We start from the raw sequence: 13432 nt of genomic DNA, 5'->3' as shown, positions 1-13432 counted from the left end.
CGTCCGTCCGCGCGTACCGAACTGTGTAGATCCTAGTATTTAAATAAACGCATTCTTTTGTACATATTAAATCCGAGTTACATTAATTGCTCTTCCTTATCCGCCCTGAGCCAATTTCGCCGCCCGTTTTCCGACGAGCTACTCCGTGCGACGAAATAACGGCAGTTGTTACAAAATCTTTGCCTTACTAAATAGATGAGTCTACAATATACTAAAAATAATAGACATCGAAAAGATTAGACAGACCCCTACGCAAGGTAGAAAGTATATTAAGTTGAATATTTATTAAATCTTCGCCTTACTAAACAAGTAGAGACCCCTACGCAAGGTAGAAAGTATATTAAGTTGAATATTTATTAAATCTTCGCCTTACTAAACAAGTAGGAGCATTAAAGCACGTATTTTCTGTTTCTGCAATAGATATTAGCTAAATAATAGGCAGGGGGAGGGCTGCTCCTCTCCCCCCTGCACCCCCTCCTCGCCTGCGCCCGTACTACCTACTGGGGGGTGGGGGGCTTCGCCCCCTCAACCCCCATTGGGGTTATTTTTTTTGTTACTTTTTTTGTTAATAACTTTTTAACGAACAACGAGCGACGGCTAAAACTTCTTGATAATCACTCAGGGTCATGACTTTGACAACATATATGAAGATCGAGGTCATTGGGGCTGGGTCCGTTGTTATCAATATTTACCAAAAAAAATATTTTATAGGAAAATTATTTTTATTAACATGCAATTTGTACTTTGACAGAAATATGTTGTATAAAAAAAATGTGGCATTGCAATAAAAATAACTTGTAATGGAGAAGTAATTATTTTCTTAAAAAATAAAGAATATATATATAGTAAAGAATGCCTATTGTATCATTTAAATAAAATAAATAATTGTCAGTTTTTCACGTATTTCCGTATCCTAGATTTGTGTTGGCGAATTTTAAACATTTAACGACTTGATATCCATTTCCAATTCAACAATTTTTAGGAAATGATATGACTTTTCCTAAACGTATTAAAAATAATATGACTTTTCCTAAACTTATTAAAAAATAAATCTTTATATGGAATTGAATAGTTTACAAAATATTTTTCTTATTTATGGCTTGTTTATTCTTAAAAAATATTGCAATAAAAGTATGCTACAAAAAAAGTTAAGGTGAGTTTCCGTATAAGCATGGATGACAATATAAAATGGAAGAATTCTTTTCACTTTTAGCTGGTATAATAAATCAGTTAAATATAAAAAATTATATCCTAGAGATATTTGTTACTTCCACAAGAGGCAAAAACAGCATATTATTGATGTATAATTTTAAAAATAATTATTTTTAATTTTCATTTAAAATTTTTTGACGTAGTAATTGCACACCGCATGTACATAAAGTTTTTATAATACTTCAATTCAGCAATTTAAGATTTGTTAGACGTATTTTAAGATGTACAGTAAATAAATATATTTAAACATAATTAATGCCTAATGATTCTGCAGATTTTACAAACATAATAAAATATGAATAAACTTTAAAATATGTATTGAGTCATTCGAAAAGTTCTTATTCACTCACGGGAATCAATAGGTTCAAGTGATCATGTACGGTACATTTTGCAATATCTCTGCCAGTTTTTGTACTGTATAACGGGGATTTTCGGCTATGTCAAGCTTCACTAGATCATCATTTACAGTGCAGAGATGCTCAGATCGCACTTGTCTTTGAGAGTGAAATCACCTTATTGTTGAAATTTCACAAACCACCTCTGAATTGTATCATCAGAAGAGTATCTTGTCCATAGACTTTACAAATTTTACGCGCTGACTTGCATGCATTCTTGCCCTATTTGTAAATAGAAAAGCATATAATATTGTAAAAATGTTGTTTATAATTGTCCATTTTTAAGACATTATAGAATCGAATAACTGAACATGTGCCATTATGAATGGATGCATTGTTTAAACAAAAGACTTCTCTTTCTTATCAAACTTGAAGTTTGGGCTCCCTCATTCAGTATTAGCGCAAAATTCAAATTTGTATCCGCGCAGATATGAAAAAACTTTCTGGATGACCTAATACATGCGTGCAATTATTTAATTATAAGTAATTGCCTATGCAATGTATTATCTTATGCATATGTAAATGCTTACGTATTTGAAATATGTATTATATATTGAATAATGCATGAATATTAATTTATATGCGTTTTGATTACTATAATGATTAAGTTAAAGTGGATTTCTCTTTAATAATTAAATCGTTAATTATCATTTAATAAGATTTTTAAAAAATTTAATTAGAGGAATGTTTCAATCTTTTTATAAAATTGTTCGAGGTTACTTTTTCTGGACTTTATGTAAACTGGAATTTTATTAAAACTGAGCAGAAATCCGTTCCAAATTTTTTTTTAAGTCGACAATAGTCAATAACAATTCCGCTAATAATCGATTGAGTACAAAGACTTCGAGATTAATCATTTCTAAAGGTAAATAATAGCCAATACAGACATTAGATAATAATAGTCAATAATAGTTCAATGACGGACATTTAAAAGATATTAAACAAATTAGAAGTAGAGAGGATGTAAAAGCTGTGTCTATGTGATAATAACTTTTGAGTAGGTAGAGAAAATTGAATGAAATTTGTAGGGCATTTATTGCATCAAAAGGGCTATCTTTTAATGTAAAGGGCAACAACTCGCCACCCCCGGGAATGCGGAAGTAAGGTACAGTTCAAAAATCTTAAATAAGTCTTAAATCTCGATATTTTGTGTTTTGGGAAAATGATCATATTTTTTTTTTGCGATGAGATAGAAGGTAGGTATATTCGAGAAAAAGTTGCGCTAGGTTTTTATCTTTCTAACGGTTTATTTGGTTTCATGAAATTCGAAAAAATACGAGTTTTAGAGTCGTTTAAAAAAAAGGTGACCAAATTACGCTATACTCCCCTAATAATTAAATATTTTACTAAAAGTTTCTTTTTGTACGCAAAGGTCTCACAGTTCTATCAAATTTTCCATTTTATGTATTTGCTGGATATAAGCAAACCGAATTAACCAGTAGTTATTCTACGATACTACGATAGAGTACTAATTTATCCAAATTTCTATGCAAAATATTTGAAAATGATTATTTAATGGATATTTAGATATTGATAAGAAACCTACTAATAATAGTTATTATAGTCACATGAATAACAAAAAAGTGCTGATGGTACTTTGAATAGTAATTTAGTATTGACGTTGTTAAGCTTATATAATATCAGATAGCATTGTTTATTATTATCAATGGCAAATAACGCATGTAATATCACTTTCAAAACGGAATAAAATACAAATAGAAACATATTGTTGTTTTATATGCCGCGCAATTATATTATATTTAATTATATTTAATTACGATTATTCAAAGTTGATAATTGGTAAAACTATAGTTTATACTTCAAGAAATATAAACAATATTTTTAGTTAACATCTACTTTATAAACGTTATAACTATCATGTGCAATCATCATGTTCTAAACATTTCGCGGCTTTAATACATGCGTCACGTAATGTAAATTTATTTAATTATCCAATAATTTCTGTGATAGAATCAAATAAACAGAAATACGTTTGATTTCATTGGACCAAGCATAAAAGAGAATATCAATAATTTTTTATTATTTACTTTAATATCAAGTTACATTATTTGCGGGCAATGTAATTATAATATTTATTATGACAAGTACTAAATAAAAAGATACCGACAAATAACCGACAAATTTTATAAATATTAGGTTTGTGTTATTGTTATTAAATTGTGAGAAATTATACGAATAATTGCAATAACAAATCATACAAGCACTTAATGATAATGATGGATGTACTGATATCCAATATATGATATATGTAATATCTATATCCATATATTAAAAGGATAAGTATATTTATTAAATTTTATACATAAAATATATAATATACCAAAATTAATCTTTTTATCTTTTTGATTTATCTTCGAATTTATCTTTTTCGAATTCTAATAAAAAAATAAAATTTATATAGAAACTTTTATTTATTAACTTGAATTATAAATATAAAAATATAAAAAAGTAAGGTATAAGTATTAACAACGTAACAATAAATAAATGTGTAAGATACCTGTAATTTTCTGCCTGACTTACAATGATAGAATGAACTTAATTTTGTAATGCAAATGATTTTACGGTGACGCTTATCTTACAAGACGTAAAGTTGTCACTAAAATTAAATTTAAAATTACGTATTACGTCAATGCATTTATTAACCATGCTGCATTGTTCTACATAACTTTTTTATTTTTTCGGATAAATTGTGATACCAAATTAATTTTTTTATTTATTCATCATTTGATTAGTTGGCTCTTCTTTTATTATTTTAACAAACACATTATTATTATAATATACTATATTATAGTATAATATAGTATCAGTAAACTTAAAAGTTATTCATGATTATGTATCGCTAAATATTCATTTTGTTTTAAACATGTAAAGAAAAAAAGAGAAACTGATGTAAGCAAATAATGAGTATATAAGACGGTTACGAATGGCATGCGTATCGATTAATAGTTTCGATTGCTTAAAAAGTGGACTAAAACGTAAAAGTTAATTTTTGGGGGAAAAAGGGGTGAATGTGATAACATAAGAACAGTTATAAAAAATGTGTTTTCTATTTCGATATATACACATATACTAATATCCCAAGCTGACAAAAATTGGGAACATTTTAATTCGTTTTCTTGTTCATTATCGAGAAAATGTCGATATCGAAATTCATCTATTGTGTAATATTTACTTATCTTTATTGAGAAATAAACGCTATTACCTAGAAATAAGAAGAAGAGAAATGCAATACTAGACACATATTATTTGATGTATTTGAGCTGTGCAAAATAAACCACGTGAGAGGCTTACAAATTTGCTCCAACTATGACAAGTTGTTCCATCTTATTGTTTCACCTTGTTTGTTGTACTTTGATGGGTCGTTTCGTGACATCGTCAAAACCGCTGTCGATTTTACTGCTACAGTCCGTTCCGTCGACCAGTCATCATATTTGGGCGGCAAATTTGGTTAAAGGACTTCTTCGGAAAGGCCATCATGTACACGTAGTGAGCACGCACGAGACTAAAGTCGAGGGTAAACTCGCGGAAAATTTGACATACAAGGTAAGTAGATATTACAAAATTCAAAGATGTTCTAGATGTAAATCGCGTATTTCCAAATTATTCAATTTGTAAAAAAAACGACAAAAAATATAACTTTTTAGTTTTGAAATATTGTTTATATATATTAAAAAAATGTTTGTAATAATTGACGGAATTAAAGATGTAAAACTATGGAAAGCATAATATATGGCGCAAATCGATGGAAAGCAAAAATGAATAGCAAAAAATCTGATTTCGAATAAGTATAAGATGCGTAATGCGTATACTAATTTTTTATTATATTATATTGTTATTATCTATATGTTAACACTGAGGATGACCAATATAAAGTGATCGAAACGTTTGTTAGAAATTTAGATTAGATTATGTCAAAAATTTAGATCAGATTAGTTTTTTTATTTAATATAACAATACATATTATATATTAATATTCAACAAAATACAGAACAGAAATATTTGCGTAGAAAAATAGGAAAATTCGTGTGAAACAAATCAGCGTTGGCTCAATAGTTTCTTTGTAATAAAATTTGAAATTTATTTTATAATATATTTTATTTAAGACGGTAATTACTTTCAATATTCATAACTTATTACGTTTTACATATCTTCTATTGTGACAGTACTTATTGCTTTCAGGTTTTCGATGGTATGATGAGTTCTGACGATTACGAGGATTATGGGCCGGCACAGTGGGAAAAATACAGCGTCCTTCATATGGCGTATATTACATATCAGTGGGCCATCTACGGATGTTATAAGGCGATAAAAACTAATACAGCGAAAGAGCTTTTGGAAATGATCAAGACTGTTGAATTTGATGTCATAGTGCAGGACATTACTCTACACCAGTGTTTCTATGGATTATGGGAGGTAAAGATAAGCAGTGTACTCTATATTTAGACTGTAATTATTTAGTACATTTTTATGTTGGAAGGAAATGAAGTTGCTTTGTAAGTGAAATTTTGTTTGTACGGCATCGTACAACCTTGAAGACATTGGTGAATTGTCGGTTATTAGCTGATAATGGATTCATGTTAAAATAAACGGTTTTTTAGGCTTCCGTGAAATACACAAAATGCGAAAAAATATCAAAATGTGAACATTTTTGCAATACTTTTTTCATAGATATACAGGATATATTATCTAAGAAATTAAAACTCATACCATGCAATTATTATTTTATAAAATAAATAGAAATGAAACAAAATAAATATTATAATATAAAAGAAAAATCGATCACTTTTATTAGTATCTAACGCAATATGAACCTTTATTAAATTTAATAATAACATTGTTCTCAATTATTTGTGAATTGTGATATTGCGAAGAGTGCCAAGTTTGTAGCTAAATAAGTTCTATGAAAATCTTTGAACCCAACAATATATCGCGCGCTGAGCTACTGGACTAATCGAATTAACCCTTTTTATAATACATGTATTTATCTTTATAAGTAAATATATGTATATATATATATATATATATATGTAAAATTATATAAAGAAATAATAAGTCACAGAGCCAATATAATCGCAATATGTATGTCCATGCAGAGCGACAGCTTTCACAGATATATCTTTTCAACACAGATATTTTGTTGTCCGAGAAATTGATTTTCGCTTGTTATTTATTGATTAATTTTCTCGTTTACTGTAAGCTATAGATTAGTATATCACAGCTGATCACTTACAGAACATAGATTCAGTCCATTAATTTACGAGTACATTTCAAATTTAACTAAGATAACTAGAGATTTAACAATACATTTTCGAAATAATATACCTGATAATGTGAACTTGTATAATAATTAAGACACGTTTTGTAACTGTAGCTTTATCTTCGTATAATTCTAAATAAATTTTGAATGAAAATGCTCGTTCATGTGAAAATTTTCTGAACATATTACTGAGCTATGTAACTTGCCAAATTTTTAACTTTTTTTATAATACTTATTTTTACATGTGTTTATAATTATATATTTATTTTGCACTGTGCACTAATAAAAATGATAGGCAAAAAACTAATAAAAATTCTGCTGCAGAGAAGTATTTAATTTATTTTATTATACTTATATATATAGGAAAAAACTATTTAGCTATTTAGTTTTAGCAAGTTTGTCTATGTCACTATGTAGATATTCTTTCAGGTTGCTAAAGGTAAGCCACCTATAGTGGGATTCATGCCATTAGCCGCTGCACCGTGGCTCAAGGATTTTGTCGGTGGTCTAAGTTACCCGACTGTTCGAACTTATGTAAGTTCAGCTATGGCAAAACCCGTAGGTTTGTGGCAAAGAACGTTGAACACTCTGTATTATATCGCGGATGATCTTTTGCGGCATTATTATTTCTTGCCTATCGTTCAACTGCTCGCCGAGGAATATGTAGGCAACTCGTTGAGGCCATTACATGAAATAGAAAAGAACGATATCAGTATCGTATTAATCAATAGTCATTGTGCAACCGAGGCTGCAATTCCATTGCCACCAAACGCCTTGGAGGTTGGAGGATTGCAGGCCCAGATTGTGCCACCGATTGCCAGAGACGTAGTAGTTAAAACGTATCCTGAGGTAAGACAGATTGTTCTTATTATTTTGAAAATAGTTGTAAATCAAAGATAAATATTGCTAAAGGGTCTCAAGCGGATTCAGGAGGGAATTTCCGGCCCCGCGCGTAATCGATCGTCATAGTAGGCAAAATGTCCACTCAGATAAAAGAGAATTTTGTGCCAAGTTTCATTACAAAAAACCTACACAATTTCGAAATATCACAAGAGATGTGATTTTTCAGTAATATTTTTTTCCGTTTTTAAATTAATTTTTACAAAAAAATTCATGATTACAAAGGCTATATATATATATATATATATATATATATATATATGTATAAAAGTTTAAATTTTATTATAGTTCTGTGCTGAAAATTCTGTTTTTTAAAAAATCCAGAATATTTTAAATCGCATTTTCTCTAGATCTAAAAAATTGGCTACTTTTAAAATAATTTAAATTAATTCAGTAGATAAGTCTTATGACATATTATATTCGATAACGTCGCAAAAAAAAATCGGTTTTTTTGTTATTTTTCGGCCTTAAATGTAAATGATTGACATATATTAAATTGTTTCTAAATATAATTACTTACTTCCGATCTTACATCTGTAAACAATGGTATAAAACTTTAATGTTATATAGAGTTCGCGCAGTTTAAACTGTGAGGTTTCAATTTGATTCTCAGTCAAAAAAACCAATTTAACTGATTTTAACAGTTATTTCATTTTTTTCAAACAAAGATCGATTTCTAACTATATGCACATAACAATACATAGAGTTGATAAACAATAATTAGGATATAGACCGCGTAAGTGATAAACACAATTCAAATGAGACCGTCTTAAACGGTTGAGGCTGGATCTTGGCATCTAATAATATTTCTATGTAAATCTTAATTCCATATTTCATTTTAAACTGCGTGCCAAATTAATTTCGTGCTTATAACGCAATCATAAACCAAAGCCAGAATAGAGATCACAATTAAATCGATCTTCAATACGATGCGATTAAGCATCTTTAAAAACCTGCGAAAAACTTATTCTCGAAGAATATTATCTCAGCCAGGATTTGAATCTGGAACCTGGAACCTGATAAACATGATAAACTTATTTTACACTAATAATATGACATCAAGAGACTTAAGATTTTGAATGTATTAAGCCATATAATATTTTGTATTTCAAATAACCCAAAATTATTCGAAATATCGAAGAATTTAGTTAATTATTATTTGTGTATTCAAATCATGGCTGACAAAATATTCTTCGTAATAAATTTTTCGCAGGTTTTTTAAGATGCTTAATCGCATCGTATTAGAGATCGATTTAATTTTAATCTCACAATTCCGGCTTCGGTTTATGATTGCGTTACAAGCACGAAATTAATTTGGCGCTCAGTTTAAAATGACTGAAATATGGAATTAAGGTTTACACAGAAATATTATTATTAGGTGCCAAGGTCCAGCCTCGACCGTTTAAGGCACTTTCATTTGAATTGTGTTTATCACTTACGCGGTCTATATGCTAATTATTGTTTATCATGTATTGTTATGTGCATGATATAGTTAGAAATTTGATGCTTTTTGTTTTAAAAAAATGGAATAACTGTTAAAATTGATCAAGTTGACATTGAATCAGTTAAATTGATTTTTCAACTGAGAAAAAGATTGAAACCTCGCAGTTTAAACTACGCAAATTCTATATAACATTAAAGTTTTATACTATTATTTGCAGATGTAAAATCGGAAGTATGTAATTATATTTAGAAACAATTTAATATATGTCAATCATTTACATTTAAGGCCGAAAAATAACAAAAAAACCGATTTTTATTTTTATTCGCAATTTTTTAGATCTAGAGAAAATGCGATTTAAAATATTCTGGATTTTTTAAAAACAGAATTTTCAGCACAGAACGATAACAAAATTCAATTGTATGTATATAGATAGCCTTTGTAATCATGAATATTTTGTAAAGATTAATTTAAATTTAGCGGAAAAAAATATTGAAAACTCACATCTCTTGTGATATTTCGAAATTGTGTGGAAATGAAACTTGGCACAAAATTTTCTTTTATCTGGGTGGACATTTTATTCACTATGACGATCGATTACGCGCATGGCCCGTCTAGCAGATTAAGGAAATCCCTTCCTTAACCTGCTAGACCCTTTAAAGACTCTAATAAGATTTGTACAATAATATTTTATTTATATAAAGTCAACGTATATAAAAAGAATCGCCGTTGCATCGTATAAAATAATCTTATATAAATAAATTTGAAAGTGCCTTTTTATTAGATGTAACTTTTTTTGTAAACGTTTCGATTAATTACTTATAACTAGCTGCCCTAGTAGCAAGACTGCTGTAAATCTGGGGAAGCAGATCATAACGTCTTTGCTGGCAGAATATGTCAAAAATCTGCACAAAGAATTATAGCGTTTTTTTTAACCAGAATCTGCACATTAGTTCTGCTGAAAGAATCTTATATCTGCTGACAAACTGTTTACAGACTGCAGTTACGAGAAGAATCTGCTGCAAGATATCCCGATTTCTGCAGCAAGTGTCTGCAAACAGTTTATTTGCATGTACAATGCACGAATTTTGCAACAGACTGCTAAATTCTGCTGGAATTAATTGCACGTAGATTTTACTTTGTAGACAATAGCAGAAAATGCTACTAGAGGTGTTTTATACAGAATATTAAAATATTATTTCTATTAAAATAATTTGAATATTAAAAATAATTCAGATAAATTAACATTTTAATTGTTAACAAAATAAAAAAAATAAAAGAAATATTATACAAATATATATCTATTTATGTATATAGTATCGAAATGTCTTTATCTTTATCTAGCAGAATATGCGTATATTTCTTGACGAAGCAAAAAATGGAGTTATCGTGTTATCATTAGGATCAATTGCGAAATGGAAAACTTTCGGGCTAGACAAAATTAAAACCGTTATACTGGCTCTGTCGAAACTAAAGCAACGAGTACTCTGGAAGCTGGATGTTGAAGTGCCATTTCAAATACCGAACAATGTAATGATTATGAAATGGATACCGCAAAGAAAAATTCTATGTATGTTTCTTGATTCTTAGAAAAACATAAACGTGACATATATTTTTTTGCAATGTTTAGTCAATCATTGATTTTTATAAGGTTTTTTTTTAATTTTTAAGTTTATCCCTCATTACTTACTTATTACTTATCACTTATAACTTTTTTATTTTATTAACAATTATTTTTCAATATTATTTATAATTAAATATTAATTTATCCAAATTATTTTTAATTCAAATTATATTTAATTCGACATAATGTAACGTGTTCTCTAAAATATTATTGAACAGAACGACGTTGGTAATCGTAAAAATTACTTATTTTTATACATTGCCAATTTAAATTATTATTAAAATGCTATTTAAAGTTTAATCGCTATTCCGACATTTCAATAATTTGCGGTATATTTATACAAATTTATAGCACGTATTATTATTTCTTGGATTAAACTTGGATTAGACTTGAGTCTTGCACATAACTTATTATAACAAAACTTAAATTAAAAAAAAACGTACTACTTTTGTTGCATTAAATTTATTTAATTATTTTATTACTTCTAATGCCTAACAATTTTTTTTTTGATCTTAGTTTTTTGCACTTACCATATTTTGCACTTAAATCATTTTAGTTTTAGAACTTTATAATTATAATTTATAATCTCTTTATAATAAAAGGTCAGTCTCTATTGTAATAATAAAACTTGTTTTTAATTTAAAAAATAATTGAACAGATGACAACAGATGAAAGAAAAGTAGGGGAAAGTGGTTGAATTGTGCGCACCTAAGAGAATTTTATTGTTGTGAGATGGTTTATCGAATTGAAATCGATATACCGATAAGTACGGAAATTAAAACTATAAACATTCTTCTATCATTACGTATCCTTATATAGAACAGATTTTCATTTGATAAGGTTGTATTTAGTAAAAAGAAAAAAAAGAAAAATCGAAAAAATTTCTCGAGCGTTGGATAATTGTGCGCAAAGCAAAAGACATAGGAAATGAATAAATAAAATAATTATACGAGTATTATAGAATGTTGAATAAATGTCGAATATTTAATAATAATAATAATGCACACAGACTTTGGCAAAAAGAAAATAACAAGTGGAAAAATTAGTGATTCAAACAATAAACATATATACATAAATCTATATGTATATATATATATATATATATATATATATATACACACTTGTACTTTGTATATACATATATGTATACATATGTATGAGTCCGTCCTATGTATCCTTGCAAGATGGCTAGGCATTTCTGTCTCACGTGCGTACGTGCAAGACGGGTCATTGTGCGCATTTCAAACCGCATATGCACAATTGCCCGCCGCGACTTGATTCAATACGAAATACGATTACTTCAACACGTCTTAATCAAATTCAATGAATAATAGCTCAAAAGACGCACAAAATAACGTACTTTAATAAAGTATGTAATTTTAAGTAAACAAATTAGAAAAACGGACTTACTATCTTACTTTCTAAACGCCAAAATAACAAGAAAATATCGGATTTTAGTTTTCCCTATTTCTATTGATAATTACGCTTGTCGCATCATGTATGGCAATATCTTAAAAGGACGCCCTTCTGCGTAAAACTTTCACCGCAATGATGTTTCTATCTATTAGGAAAGTGATAAATCAGGATGCGCACAATTACCCGCTGCGCACAATTCGACCATTTCCCCCTACATTGCATTAATTTAACTGTTTTTACAAAATGCTGAGATTAATTTTGATTATAATAATATGAATTAGAATTTGTTGAAATGAATTTTTATATTTAGCTCATAAAAATGTGAAGGCAATATGGAATCATGCTGGTCTTCTTAGCACGCAAGAAGCTATTTGGGAAGGTATACCACTGATCGCAATGCCTCTTATTATGGATGGCAAATCCATTGCGGAAATATTAGTAGTTAAAGGCGTTGGCATACGTTTGGAATATAAGACATTGTCCACAAGGAATATCGTACACGCAGTTGAACAAATAATTTACAATAAAAGGTATCATATTTTCTCTAGTATTTTAACAATTATTATGTTTGAGAAATAAACCCAATATAATCATTTTATATAATGTCTAAATTAATGTAGTATAATCGATTTAATAAATTTTTGCACAAGTAATGTCCAAAAAATATGTTATAAAATTTTATTTTCCCGTTTATGTGTCTATATTCAGATTTTTACTTTGATTAATATGCGTTTGTAGTTTGTATTATATTAATGATAAAACATTTTTCCTGTAGTTATGCAAGAAACATGAAACGATTATCCGATGAATTCAGGGATCGCCCATTATTGCCATTAGATTTAGCTGTTTGGGGCATCGAATACGCTGTCCGAAATCCAAATGGAAGTTTAGCAACGCCGCTTAAATCTCAGAGCTGGCTAGAACAGAATCTGATCGATGTCTACGCATTTCTATTCCTTAATCTCTTCATAATATTGTTGATTGTGTGCTTTGTAATAAAGCTACTGATTAATTTTTACTGTAATCGTAGATACGCATCAAAATCATACAAGAGTAAACAGACCTAAGTTGCTGAAATTGACCAACACTTTATATTACATACATATTACAATTAACATTACATGTAATGTTAATTTAAAAATGTTAAATTGATAAAAATAGAAATA

At 28.6% G+C, this 13432-nt stretch overlaps 1 protein-coding gene across 2 annotated transcripts; it reads left to right on the top strand.

Moving 5' to 3' along the window:
- The first annotated feature begins 4540 nt into the window (after positions 1–4540).
- Positions 4541–13432, top strand: LOC105458640 (UDP-glucuronosyltransferase 2B1-like). 2 transcript variants are annotated; one of them, XM_011704108.1, is made up of 6 exons: positions 4541–5171; positions 5808–6041; positions 7315–7734; positions 10574–10796; positions 12577–12796; positions 13042–13432. In XM_011704108.1, exons 1-6 carry the CDS (start codon positions 4935–4937, stop codon positions 13331–13333), a joined length of 1626 nt encoding a protein of 541 aa, XP_011702410.1. In that variant the 5' UTR covers positions 4541–4934; the 3' UTR covers positions 13334–13432. The 2 variants fall into 2 exon arrangements, with proteins under 2 accessions (XP_011702410.1, XP_011702409.1); XM_011704107.1 differs by having other exon boundaries at positions 10571–10796.

This window comes from Wasmannia auropunctata, unplaced genomic scaffold (assembly GCF_000956235.1).
Source record: "Wasmannia auropunctata unplaced genomic scaffold, wasmannia.A_1.0 LD334492.1, whole genome shotgun sequence".
NCBI lineage: Eukaryota > Metazoa > Arthropoda > Insecta > Hymenoptera > Formicidae > Wasmannia > Wasmannia auropunctata.
The sequence above is the reverse complement of the archived record's forward strand: the minus strand, read 5'-3'. Positions and strand labels throughout refer to the sequence as shown.

Coding starts and splice junctions, on each gene's coding strand:
- LOC105458640 (XM_011704107.1), top strand. CDS start 4,935: ATGACAAGTTGTTCCATCTTATTGTTTCACCTTGTTTGTTGTACTTTG. Junction 6,042..7,314: donor GTTTCTATGGATTATGGGAG/GTAAAGATAAGC, acceptor ATATTCTTTCAG/GTTGCTAAAGGTAAGCCACC. Junction 12,797..13,041: donor CAAATAATTTACAATAAAAG/GTATCATATTTT, acceptor TTTTTCCTGTAG/TTATGCAAGAAACATGAAAC.